Consider the following 14,013-nt stretch of genomic DNA (forward strand, 5'->3'; position numbering starts at 1 on the left):
GTTCCTACATTCCTTCAATTCTGGCCTTACAAGTGTTGGGGATGAACTTCACCACTGGAATAGGTGGCTGAATGGTGCTGTCTGCTATCCATGCAGCCAAAAGCCAAAATCTAGGTCATAACGTTCATAGGCATGACTGATATAGGAACTAGAAATTGTTGTATGGATGGAGTTAAGACATGTACATTGAGAAGTGCACCAATGTTATTTCTGCATCCAAGTCTACTTAATGTGGGCACTGCCTAAAATGAGAAAATGTTACATTTAATATTGCTAAAATTGTTCATCATCTTGATAGAAATCACTACAGTTCTCCAATTTTAGCCTCTTGTAAATCGCTGATTTTCATATCTCTTTATATGGCTAAAATCTTATTTGATAATTCTCCTGTGAAGCACCTGTTTTACCCTGTTTTTTTTCTTTCAAGTTGTTTTAGATATTTGGTGAGCAACTGATAAAAAAGAGATGTGCATTTATACAGCACCTTTCATGACCACCAGACATCTCCAGACACTTTAGAACCAATGATATGCTTTTAAGGTATAGTTATTGTTGCAATGTGGGAAACATGGTAGTCAATTTGCACTCAGCAAACTCCCACAAATAGCAGTCTGGTTATGACCAGATAATCTGTTTTTGTCATATTGATTGAGGGTTAAATATCGTCCAGGACACTGGGGATGACTCTCCTCTTCTTCAAAATAGTTTAATGGAATCTTTGATATCCAACTGAGAGGGCAGAAGAGGCCTTGGTTTAGCATCTCACCTGAAAGACAGCAGCACTGGCAGGTCAGTAATGGAGTGTCAGCCTAGATTTTTGTGCTCAAAGTCCTGAGATGGGACGTGACCCCACTAACTTCTGACTCAGGGGCAAGATGTTACTAACTGAGGCATGGCTGACATAACTGTTAAAGAAATATTTGTATTTCTTGTATTTATGTTGTGCTTTTTCACAATCTCAGAACATTCCAAAGCACTTCACAGCTAATGACGTACTTTTGCAAGTGTAGTCACTGCTGTAACATTAATGCGCAGCCATTTAGACCACAGTGAGAGCCCACAAACAACATTTTAATTATGTTGTTTGAGAGATAAATGCTGGCCAGGAGAACTCTCCTGCTCTTCCCAATGGCCAAGATTTTGCAGTGGTAATGATGGTGAAACTAACTCAGCATTCTCTATCATTACGCCACGGGAACTAACAGAAAATTCAGGAGCCCGCACATGTACAGAATAATGCAGAGATCCAGAAGTTGATGTCAGTGATTCTGTGAATCTCCAAAGGGTATGCTTTTGAGGCACCCTAGAAATAAAATCAGCAATAAATCAAATGAACTAATGAGAGCTCCCACTCTTACGCGGCGAGTCTCAATATAAAAAACCTTTGAAAAAGTTGCACCTTTCTGAATGAGATACAACTTCATAATTATTGCCAAACACTCTGGCCCTGAAAAGCTAGTTTTAAATTTATGAAATGTCAAATTTCTCCGTGATAACGCTTTCCACATTTTTTAAAAAAAGTAATTTAAGTTTGTTTACCTTGGATTTAGATAGCATAATAAATGGTTGGGATTTATTTTAGCTACTTGGCAATTTAAATTCCCACCAAACCATTTGAACCTTGCTGTGTGTGAACACTTCAGTGTGATTGGTTGTTTACCTGTTTGCTGACATCACTGTTGCTGCACGCCAAGGTATCCCCTTGGTTTGGCACCACATTTAAATGGTCTTCAGGAAAATCGCACCGCAGAAATCACTAGATCTTTTAAGGTATCTTGCTTTGAGGTCTGCACCACTGACCACACCCGTGGGCCAGGATTTTCTGGTTGTCGGGCGTGCTTGGCAGGGGCAAGCAGGAGTGGCTGTGAAACTGTCACATGAGCAGGGACATGTTAAAGATGATTTTGAAAAGTTTTAAACTTTATTTAAATCACTGGTTGAAACCTCATCCTGTCCGTGGATGAGGTTTTGTCAAAAATGCAAAGGCCGCCTGGCCTTTTCGCCAGCCCGCCAACCAAACCATTGGACGGGCAGTGAAAAATTTCAATGATTTAGTTCATTAAGGCCCTTAATAGGCCTGTGAATTGGCGGCAGGCGTACTGCTGATTCCCGCATGTGCCCACCAACTGAAATATCATGCGAGTGTGCGATGGTGTTGGGACGCTCACCCAACATCATCACGCGTCATTTTATGCTGGTTTGGGTTCAGTGTGCGCCTGCCTGCTGCGCCAAAAATTCTGCCCAAGAATATTTTATATCCACATGAAACTGGAACTCTGCTTAACCTCTTATCTGAAAGACAGCTAATGAAGTTCTCATCTAATTAAAACATCAGCCTTCTGGGAGCCACACTTTAGGAAGGATGCGAAGGCATTGGGGAGAGTGCAGAAAAGATTCACCAGAATGGTTCCAGGGATGAGGAGCTTCAGTTATGAAGATAGACTGGAGAAGTTAGGACTGCTTTCTTTGGAGAAAAGAAGCTCAGAGGAGAATTGATGGAGGTATTCAAACTCATGAGGGGTCTGGGCAGAGTAGATAGGGAGAAACTGTTCACACTGGTGAAAAGATGGAGAATGAGAGGGTACAGGTCAGAAGTAATTGGCAAAACATGCAAAAGCGATAGGACAGAAATATTTTCCATACAGCCAGGGGTTAAGATCTGGAATACACTGCCTGAGACCATAGTGGAGGCAGGGTCAATGGAAGCATTCAAATGGGAATTCGACTGTTATCTGAAAGGGAAGAATGTGCAGGGTTACGGAGAGGAGAGCTCATTCGGAGATTCAATGATCAGCCCAAATAAGTCTCTTGCAGGGGACTTGAACCTTCTGACTCAGCGTAAGTGTTGGTACCAGAAACGAGACAGTTGCCCGCAACAGCGAGCGCTCTCCCAGTCCTATTGTGATATCTCTGCTAAAACCGAGGCTCAATGATGCCACATATTCAACCCTGGTCACTAGATATGGAAGACACAATTTATCCAGGATTGTTGACTAGTTCTGAACCGCTGTCGATCCCACTGTAATACTTCCTGAGCTGAAGGGCATACAGCCCGTTGTTGTAGCACAGTGACAACGATAGTTGCGAACGGTACTCCAGGATAGGGTGAACTCAAGGGAGTTTGTGATTTTTTTTTACAGCACCGCACACACTGTACTCCCATCTCAATCCCTGGCTGGGCAGAAAGCGTAAACCCCAGCAATAAACCCGATCCTGTGCAATTAAACCACTTAAAGCCACAGACAAAGAAAGGCTGAAATTCCGGGTCTTTTGCGTTGGCGCAACGATTTCGTGCTGCTGTCTGGTAATCGGATTCTGAATCCTTGTTTCATCTGCGTGTGGTGATAAGACACCCATTCAAAGTTGCCCCCGGAAAGTGCAACTGAAATCGAGACGGCCCCTTTAGGGATTCAGGTTGGAATGCAGGAAGCTTCGAATTCAGCCCAGCCACCTGGAAAAACGTTGGCCCCCCTCCTTTAGAAATAGCATTTCCCCCCCTCCTTTAGCAATAGCATTTTCCCCACTTTCAACTGCGCTCATATTATCCGGCTTCCGTAAAGAGGGCGGTGTCCTCACTACCGCCTCCTTGTGACTGAAAGTACGTATTCACCCCCATGGTCATTATGTGAGGCTAGATTCGGTGGGTTTTTTTTTGCCATGCGGCGTAAAACCACGGGTCGACACTTGCACCGGGAATGTTTAAAGAATCCACCACATGAATAAAAGAATAGCGAGGATGCTTAAAAAGAAATACAATATTTCGATTTCCGGACGTGCATTGCTGTTTATCTATATGTCACTTTAGATTAAGTCATAAACTTTCTGACAACAAACATTTGTGGGTGTTGATTTATTTGCTAAGGTTTGTTTTCGATGTCTCTCCATTGTCCTATTACTGCTGAAAACCAACAGATCAATGCTGGCGTTTCACCCCCGCGCATAACTTTTTAACAAATTAATTAATCCTAATGAATTAACGCTTCATTTATTTAAACGCACCGCAGTTCATGAATTAAAATTTCATGCAGTGATTAAAGCCTTGTAAAAGATGCATGATTTCGTTAAAAATTTCTAATAAATCAGACCAGACTAGTTCATGACAAGGCAGCGGCTTCTCGGAGAGCCGCTCTCTGAACTTGAAGCCGGTCTTATAATGGCTTTGAATTTCAAACAGGGCAGTCGCTCTTCATTTTTGCAAGACAGGGTCTTCTGCTTTGTAAGCGGTAATGAGATAACAATGGGTATCGCAGGACGTTCTATGCAATCAGAACACTGGCATTCTGATCCCAAGCAGGCTTGCTCTTATCTTTCCCCAGAAGGGGTTCACCAGCAAGCACCCTGGGATGAAAACCACAATTAAGGCTTTCAATATTTAATACTACAACATTATACACTTTGGATGAAATCGCAATTATGCCGGCCGTATACACGCAGTTAGCTGGTCTTTGCTGATGGAAAGAAATCACTTATTTGAATACCTCCATGCGATTAAAGCCACTATTTCATTGTTATTTCATTTTTTTTGTTTGTTAACATTTCAACCTTTACAGGAGCGCCAAACAAATTATACAATCCACCCTATTTTTATATGCACTTCAATCGTGGGGCATATTAACCAAACCAAGTCATAGCAACTCCCAATCTAGATGTTTTGCGTTGAACTAAAATTATGGAAGGATATACGTCTCTGTTTTTAAAGTCAGGCTATGAAGTTTAAGACACATGTAAGCGCCGATTGTCTGGTCTTCGACCTTTTTGGATGTTTGTTACATGTTAATTGCTGAGTTAGAAACCGAGCAGCCAATGTGAAAACAGATCCTCACTGGCTGGTTTCTGAGTTCGTGAAACTGATTGTGTGTAGAAAATATAGTAGTATTTTAAAACGGTTTCGCCTGAACCCCATATTACATCTGTAGACCCTTAGCAAGGGGGAGGGGCTTCCCTTTGCTCAATGTAAATTTCATGAATTAATATACCTCGTTTTTGTAAATGTTAAGTTACATGTATAGTCATCATGTACTGTTGTTGACAACATGCTTTGCACTGTGTTATTTAAGGCGTTTAAACTTTTATAATAAATATAATATATTTAATATAGTTTTCTGGTTCTTAATACATAATAGCACCATTGCACCATATTTTATCTGAGTTAAGATTACAAGCCCAAAAATAATTCAGTAGTTGTTGAAATCTCTGATAAGTTGGCTATGATCAATTAAAGATGTTTGCATTAAGAGAGCGGGTATAATAATGTGCTAGCATGTACCTTAGCGTTCGGGGCGTTTCACTATATGCACAGTTTTACAGCACCATTACATTCAACTATTATAGGCAGCTACTTGCGGAAAATTTTTATTGAAGGATTGTTCAAAACGACTTGTGCCTTATTAAAAATAATTCAAAATAAATCGACCCGAGGATTGCAATCGCACATTCCTGCACTCAATTCTCAACAGAATAGTGATCCAACAGCAGGAGCTGAACGTTGGCCATTATATATGCGCGGCTTTGTAGAAAAAAAAGTTCCACATTCTACACTTAAATAAGCGTCTCAGAAAGACACTCCCACCAACCCCAGCACCACCTGCCCCACCCCTGTCTCCACCCCAGTAAAGAAGCAAATAAATTAAATGGCACATTCATTCTGTGTCTGAAAAGCTTTTAAAAGTTGAGACCATCGATTGTGTTTTCAATACTTTTAGAGCAATTTAAAAGGGATGGGTAGAAACCTAGAACTATTTGCCGTTTTTTTTTAACCACTTAAATGATCTTCTGTAGGTAGGCAGATGGATAGTTTTGAACGGTGGGCCACACAGCATTTAAAAACGGGCTAGCCTGACCTGTATTTGGCCTGAGGAGCCATTACCTTATTTACTTGAAGAAGGTACAGAAATGTCAACTCGTTACCTTAAAGGAACGCAACAAAGCTGCCTACATAAGTACTTTGCTAACAAAATGAAGCCTCGAGTGTTACATAATTTTATGCCTCTGTCCTTATAAAACGCCAGTATCGTGCAGCTCCATGACAAAAATAAATGGCGCTTTTAAATTAATAAAACGTCCCAAGGCATTTCACAGAAACACTAAAACAAAATATGACATGGGGCCACATTGTGAGATACTAGGGCAGATGACCAAAAGCTTGGTCAAAGAGTTGGTTTTAAGGAGCCTGTTAAAGGTGGAGTGAGAAGTAGAGGGGTGTAAAGAGGATATTCCAGATTTTAGGGTCAAAGCAATTGAAGGCCATTCAATGGTGGGGCGATTAAAATCGGAGATTCTCGAGAACTATACACACACAAACATCTATATACAAACGCCCATCGACCAACTGTCACGCTTCAAAGTGTCATCATTGGTTATGGACGGCAAAAAAAATGTATTTGAATAAAATAGTCATTGGTCTAAAGCCTGAGATTTACCGCAATTGCCATTGCCCTGTGAATGAGGTTATCAGTTTACAACCAGCTGGTCACTGCGATTTTAGAGCATGGTTTGAAAAGGACAGGCCAAGTTAGACATCACAACAAAGTCTAGATCCCAGGCTAGTGATAAACACTATCGAAGATCATGTAGTGTGCAATATAAAATATATTAGCAGAGCTGCTCTTACATTGCTCACTGTTAACCACTGCTGCTATAAGGGGGAGGTGCTGTTTGTAACAATCTCAAACCCAGCAGAATCGTCTTTGAATTAATCCTGACTCAAATTGGTTGAATGAAAACAATGCGGATGCTGGAGATCTGAAATAACAGAAAAGACTGGAAATACTCAGCCGGTCTGGCAGCATCTGTGCAGTGAGAACGACTCTTATTCACATTCCAAGAAAAGTCATATTCAACTGGAAACGTTAACTATATTTCTCTCTTCACGGGTGCTGCCAGACCTGCTGAGTATTTCTTGAAAAATAAGGTTTTCTCTTACCAGCTTCAAATGGGTAAATGCTTTCATGTTTAATTACACAGGTAAGTCAACAACTCTTATATAATGCCTTCCATGTACTATAACTTCTCAACACATAAGCGTTATCAAACACAATGTGGCTAACACGTCAATGAACCAATCTTTGCATGTAAGATAGGGGGCATCTTTTACCTTTACTGTTTAGAGTTTAGGATACGACTGTCTATAGTGAAGACCAATGTATATATGTATTTCTCTTCCCTCCTTTACCGATTATGTCCCCAACAGTACTTAGTCTAGTTAACCAAAACCTTCTGGTAAAGCATTTTGAAATCCAGGACTTTAATTCAGACTCCACCTCCGAATGTGAAAAACGGCAATGCTTGCAGCGGTGGCTTTAATTTATATTCAGTACTATTGTTCACAATAATATAAATAGAAGGTCTAGTTGCTGTAATCATTCAAAATTTGTCGATAAATACGAGGACATGCCCAGAATTTCTCCCCATTTGCCAGTCCTCGGTTCAGCTACATGCTTTACTGTAATTGTTGACGGAAGTCAACAAATATACAGAAAACACGTTCTAAAAAATCTGGAGTTCATGTCTTACATTTTTCTCTATAAAATCGTTTCCTTTAATTTTTTTAGTTCCCTTTAGTTCAACGTTAGACGAGGCATGATTTACTATTATGTCCTGTCATTCTCCATGTATGGTCATTCGTGTTGTCCACCCTAAAGGAATCTATACACGTATTGACTCAGGTGCTTACGCTAAGCTACGAGCTGGATGTTCTTTACTTTGGGAACTTGCAGGAACTCAGTGCGCAGGCTTTTAAGTTAGGCACAGGCCTCTGATGGAAACTGTTCTGTGAGCATTGTAAACGCCGGATCTATTGCAGGGCATGTTTAATAATTTAATTATGAACTTCATGAAGTTATGTTATTTTCCGTAGTGTGGGAATACAGGAAAATGGCGGGCAAGAAAAGATGGGTCTCACGAGTCTGTCTTACATTGTCATAGTCAACATGTACAGTTCAGGACGTCCTTCCGCCCCCTCCCACACAACATCCTGAGCGAAAAACAGAGAGAGAGAGAGAGACAGAGAGAGATCCTGCTATCTTTTCTGCTTTCTGAAGAACAGAAGATGGAGAATGATAGAATTTTCAGAAAAATATTTTGACCAAATTGGTCTGTCATTTTTTTTTTCTGTTGTTGCTGCTGCTATTTCTTGTTTTATTTATTAGGAACAGAAACTCCACTTCTCAGTCCAGATTTTCCACCTCAGTTTCAATAGAGGGAAAATTATAGGCTAACAAGTGAAGAAGAGAACCGTATAATCCATTGCTTTTGGAATTTCATTCTGCTTGCAATTTGTTGGTTGTGTATTTCCTATCTGTTGTGACTTGTTACTATCCCAAAAAACCTGAGCCAACCTGATGCATATTTTGTACATCAGTTATAATAGCAACATTGCTCTACCGGAAATGGGAGGAGCAAAACACACATTAGATTTGCCATTTATACCCCAATAACTGGTGATGCTAACTACACTAGCATCGTACTGTTGTAGTAGCGTGTTTTAAAAAAAAACGTATTTATCTTCAGTGCAACAACTTGGAACTAGTCCGAAACTGATTTCATCTGCCAGGATTTATGTCAAATACTTGATAGCTCAACAATCGGATGTTGATAACTCGCAGAGCCTTACGATAGGGAGACAGCCGCCGATATCTGAATCACTTTTAATCATATCAGACGGAAATTATTCTTGTGTCAGAAATATCCAACCGCAGTGATAGATGGCGACTTCTCAGAAACTTAATAAGTTGCTAATGATTGATTAATGGAGCCACTCATATGCTGGCCAATGATGCTGTCTTGTTCACAACCATTGAGATAAGCAGACCGCGTTTTTTTTTACGTGATTTCTTGACTTTCATGTCTACCAATGAAGCTTTTTAATTGTATATTATATTAACTGTAAAAGAACGTGTATACTGCCACAGATTTGAACCTATTACTGTGGGTATATTCGAATAGAAAGGATCCATGTTATAATCGCATATCATTGAAAATAGGATACCGTGATAAATTATTAACAGAATAATACTATTAACCCTTGTATTCTTGTTTCAAACGTTTCTGCTGTTTGGCTATAAAATGTAAATACATTCAGTTTTTAGATTGGAATCGAGCAAATGTTCCCACGCCACAGTACAATCCCTTTTTATCACATCCATCCCCATTGGCAGGGTCAATCAAACGCATTGAGGCAATACTGTATTGCGAAAAGAAAACCCCGGAATATACACTGGTAAAAGTGTTGCTATAAAAACTGTTAAATGTTAGACTGTTAAATGTAAAGGAAAATTGTTTTATGAAAACTTATCACGTTGAGATCTACAAAGGTGGGCGAACAAAAGCTGTGTGATAAATGATTCAGTCCACGTGTATGGCTGGAATTCATATATACTGTTGTAACTCTCAGCATATATTACATGAAACCATGTATTGTGGAACGGCACACTGGCATTCAATATTCAAAATAACTAATTCTAGAAACTTTGGCATCAGTTGTTTTAATGGAACTTTAAAAGTTGAGATTTATACAGTATTACGTCAATTTTTTTTATTTGCTCGTCATTACAGAATAATGGTCATGATGTAAAAAGACTGGCCCTTATATTGCGCTTTTCCTAAGCGCCTGACATCTTACAGTTTACAGCAATGATGCACTTCTGAGTGTAGTCACTGATGTAATGTAGGAAATAGTTCTGGTCAATATTTTGTTTATTGAAAGTGAAGACTAAAACGCGACGCAGATTATAGAATAAAACACTTGTGAGCAACGAATCTATTATCAATCTATTCAGGTAAGTTTGCAAAGAGATTTTTGTTAATTATATTCTTCGTTGTTTCTGTTCAAATCGAGATTCCGCATGTAAAAGACAGACTGATATTATTAATTGAATGCCGTTCTCGAGAGATGGAGTTTATGTACTAACAGCTCAGAGTTAACGGGGCGCGGGGAGGTGGAGGTGGTGGGTTAACTGAGATAAAAGCTCTATGAAGTTGCCTCGCCGATATAACAAAAACTTCAGGAACACGTTTAATTAACTCTGTACAATCAATTCGATAAATTGGTGCCATTGCTATCTTTAAAACGACTTAGGTGTTGCAATAGGAATAGATTCCTACATTTGGATGAGGGGAGCGCGCGTGCGCAGTCGGCTTACCCCCCCCCCCCCCCCCCCCCAGCTCCCCTCCCCGACGGCAATGTTTGTTTAATGGTCCTTGGACATTTTTTTTTCAACCTTGGCAGACGACAGAAAGCGCTAGGAGAGGCCGGTGTCTGCTCCATCCCCTTCCTTGGAGGCGCCGTCGCTCTGGCACAAATGCTTCCGTTTGAGGGAGAGACAACTGGTCAATAACCAACATCATCGGATGGGCTTCGTCCTCACTTCTGTTGAAACTTGTTGAGCTGGTTTGAGAGCAGGAGGGTATCATTCGGAGACGCTTCAGGCAGGGCACGCACGAGACTTCAGGGCACCTATTCGGTTGCTGCGCACATCGAGGGAACCACAATCTTCAGCCCCCTTTGCCAGTGCACATGAAGACTTAACGTGAGCAAGAGACTTCATTTACCCTCGATCGTGGAAAGAGAGCCACCTCCTCTTTGCAATGTTTGCAATTGCTTCCTGTGACTGGAATAGTTATTTTCCACGTGCTCATGACCAGCTTGAAGTGGACGGAGGTTGTATTGTGGGAGCTGTAGTCTCCCCCTTCCTTTAACTTTCCAGCCTTGTGTATGTGTGTATGCTGTGTTGTGTTGTGTGTGTGGAGAGGAGGGGGGCGGAGGGGGGGTTGGCTGGGGGGGCGGGGCTGAGGGGAGTGGGAACTGTCCATCAACCAGAAGGGAGGGCGAGCGCGCCTGCGCCCACTCCACTGCCTGCCCTCCAATGGGCTGCGGCCTCTGCCTTGTCTCCGGGCAACCGCTTCCCCGCACGCGCCGCTCCGGCGGGCGGGCGGGACGGCAAAATCTCGCGCGAGCGCAGAGAGGCTGGGCCGAGAGTGGGGAGCAGGTGTAAGCGGAGCATCTGTGTGTCCCAAGCAGCAATAGGGAGGCAGCACTCACTGAGACAGACACAGAGCAGCACCTGCCTGCAGCTTCACATAGATCTATTTATATATGTATATATTTACCAAAAAAAACCAAATGCACATATAAATATATATAATATGTGCTTACAACTTTTGCTTTCTCTTTAAATACTGTTCCAGCCTCATTTCCTCTCTCTCTCTAGCATCCCTATGTACAGTGTTCAAAATGATGTCCATGAACAGCAAGCAGCCAGCCTTCGGCATGCATCATACCCTACCTGAGCACAAGTACACTTCTCTGCACTCCAGCTCGGAAGCAATAAGGAGAGCCTGTCTACCAGCGCCGCCGGTATGTAGCTATCTCTCTCTCTCTCTGTCTCTGTTGTGAATGTAGAATAAGTAGCGCTGCAAGGCAATCGTTTGACAAATGCTGCTTAAAATGTTCCCATTCCTGCTCGTGTAAGCCGAGTCTCCACCATGTGCCTTTGCGAGATTGCAACTCTTTCTGCTTTCGTGTTGCAGGTTTAGATGTTTTCTTTTTGTTAAATGTTCTGTGACTATTCCCTGTTGAGAATTAGCTGTTGATCATGTTTTCCTTTCTCTCTCTCTCTCTCTGTTTCTGATAGCAGTTGCAGAGCAATATCTTCGCCAGCTTAGATGAAACTTTACTCGCCCGCGCCGAGGCTTTGGCAGCCGTGGATATCGCCGTGTCCCAGGGCAAGAGCCACCCGTTCAAGCCGGATGCCACCTACCACACCATGAACACGGTGCCATGCACTTCTACCTCGGCCGTCGCCCTGCCGCACCCGTCCGCCCTGTCCTCGCACCCGCACGCTCACCACCACCACCACCACCACCAGCCTCACCAGCCGCTGGACCCGGGAGAGCTCATCGACCACCTCAGCTCGTCCTCGCTGACCCTGGCCGGGGCCATGGCGGTGGCTGGAGGAGGAGGAGGAGGAGGAGGAGGCGGCGGCGGGGACGGCGGCGGCGGGGGAGGCGGCGGCGGGGGCGGCGGCGGCGGCGTGGTGTCCACCTCGTCGCACCCCCACGCGGCTCACATGCACAGCCTGGGCCACCTGAGTCACCACCACCACCACCATCACCACCACCACCATCCGCACCAGGCGGCCATGAACATGACCCCCCACCCTCACGGGCTGGTGGGCCACGGCGTGGCCTCGGGGATCCCCTCGGTGAACGACGTGGACGCCGACCCGCGGGAGCTGGAAGCCTTCGCCGAGCGATTCAAGCAGCGGCGGATCAAGCTGGGGGTGACCCAGGCGGACGTGGGAGCGGCGCTGGCCAACCTGAAGATCCCCGGGGTGGGCTCGCTCAGCCAGAGCACCATCTGCAGGTTCGAGTCCTTGACTTTGTCCCACAACAACATGATCGCCCTCAAGCCCATCCTCCAAGCCTGGCTGGAGGAGGCGGAGGGCGCGCACCGGGAAAAGATGAACAAGCCCGACATATTCAACGGCGGCGAGAAGAAACGCAAACGGACGTCCATCGCCGCCCCGGAGAAGCGATCCCTGGAGGCTTACTTCGCCGTTCAGCCCCGGCCCTCGTCCGAAAAGATCGCGGCGATCGCCGAGAAACTGGATCTGAAAAAGAACGTTGTGCGGGTTTGGTTTTGCAATCAAAGACAGAAGCAGAAACGAATGAAATTTTCCGCCAATCACTAGCTGCAAGAGAGAGAGAGAGAGAGGGAGAGAGAGAGAGAATGAAAAAAAAAACAGAAACGGAATCCCCTTTCCTCCCCTTTTTCCTTTATTTTTGCTGACAAGACTCGTTCACAGACAATTTCTTTGGGGGACCAAGAGCAAGTTGTTCATCCGCACTGACTGCCAGACTTGGGTCACAGTACCTTTATTTTTGTTTGTTCCCACTGTGTAGCGGAGCAAGCGGAGGTTTTGCAAAGGGCAGGAACGTGTTCACGATTGATAATCAGGCGAGATCACCGGTTTCTGAGGCATCGTGGTGTTTGTGTTATTTTTCACGTTGTTGGTGAAGTATGCAAATCACAGGTAATTCAGACCGCCCGGTTTCTGTGCCGAAAATTCTAGATAAAACTGTAAACGAGCCAGTCTGTTAAGGAAACAAAACGTGGAAGAAAAGTTGTTTGATGTTCACTCCAGTATTTTTTTCACTTCGGTCACCCGGTCTTTCAATGATGCTGTAATCCTCTTTTTTTATTTTGTGGGTGGGTGGGTGGGGGGTTGGGGAACCGTCATCTCGACACGTTTTGTTATTCACCAACCCAAGTCTGTTATGTTTTGTCATTTTCTTTCTGACTTTCAGAAGATAATTTGTTACAAACAAAAAAAGCTCAGGCAGATCTGACAATTGCAGCGCCATTGTTGTCCATTTTTTTTGAGTGTCAGAGAAGGGCACTGTGGTAGCATCCCCTTCAATTTATCTGGGAGAGAAAAACAGCACAACCCGTGCTTGTGGATAATTTCGGCTTGATTTGCTGTTTGGGACAGTATTTATGCAGATCATGATTATAGCGTCATTGTTAATTATTTTGGATTCTTAACCCCCAAAAAAGACAAAATATATATATAAAAAAAATCACAGTTGACATTTTACCAATGGTAACCCTTTCCAAAGGTCTGCATGCTGATCAGATCACTTTTTTTAGTTAAATGTAACGGGCGTTAGCTGTCGGCACTCCGTTTTGGTAATTGCACTAAAGTATGTTGCAAAATTTAGTATATTGTACTGGTTGGGAAACATGTTAGAATATTATGGTTTACGATCAAAATTCCAAGTGATTCTCGCATCGAAGCTTGATATAGGACTACCAAAAGTTTGCGCATAAAATATTCACACTAAATTATTGATTCTGTTTTGGGTAGGAATATCTCCTTTACGGGCACCCTAAAATACGTGCCCAGAAGCAAAAATAACTGCATGAGCTGAGGATGGATACCGAATTTGGCGCCTATGGATTCGATATTAAAAAAAAGCTATGCCTGCAGCGCAAACATTCTATGCATTGGAACT

At 43.1% G+C, this 14,013-nt stretch overlaps 1 protein-coding gene across 2 annotated transcripts; it reads left to right on the forward strand.

The window, feature by feature from the left end:
- The first annotated feature begins 11,230 nt into the window (after window positions 1-11,230).
- On the forward strand, window positions 11,231-12,689 carry pou4f1 (POU class 4 homeobox 1). Of its 2 annotated transcripts, XM_041199651.1 has the most exons (3): window positions 11,231-11,353; window positions 11,634-11,936; window positions 12,057-12,689. In XM_041199651.1, the coding sequence occupies exons 1-3, from the start codon at window positions 11,231-11,233 to the stop codon at window positions 12,687-12,689; spliced, it is 1,059 nt and encodes a 352-aa protein (XP_041055585.1). The 2 variants fall into 2 exon arrangements, with proteins under 2 accessions (XP_041055585.1, XP_041055584.1); XM_041199650.1 differs by having other exon boundaries at window positions 11,634-12,689.
- The last annotated feature ends 1,324 nt before the right edge of the window (window positions 12,690-14,013 follow it).

Source organism: Carcharodon carcharias, chromosome 11 (genome assembly GCF_017639515.1).
Source record: "Carcharodon carcharias isolate sCarCar2 chromosome 11, sCarCar2.pri, whole genome shotgun sequence".
NCBI lineage: Eukaryota > Metazoa > Chordata > Chondrichthyes > Lamniformes > Lamnidae > Carcharodon > Carcharodon carcharias.

Bases quoted from the DNA above. Each gene is read 5' to 3' on its own strand.
- pou4f1 (XM_041199650.1), top strand. From the start codon at position 11,231: ATGATGTCCATGAACAGCAAGCAGCCAGCCTTCGGCATGCATCATACC. The intron at 11,354-11,633 runs GTATGTAGCTAT...TTCTGATAGCAG, and splicing joins CCTGTCTACCAGCGCCGCCG to TTGCAGAGCAATATCTTCGC.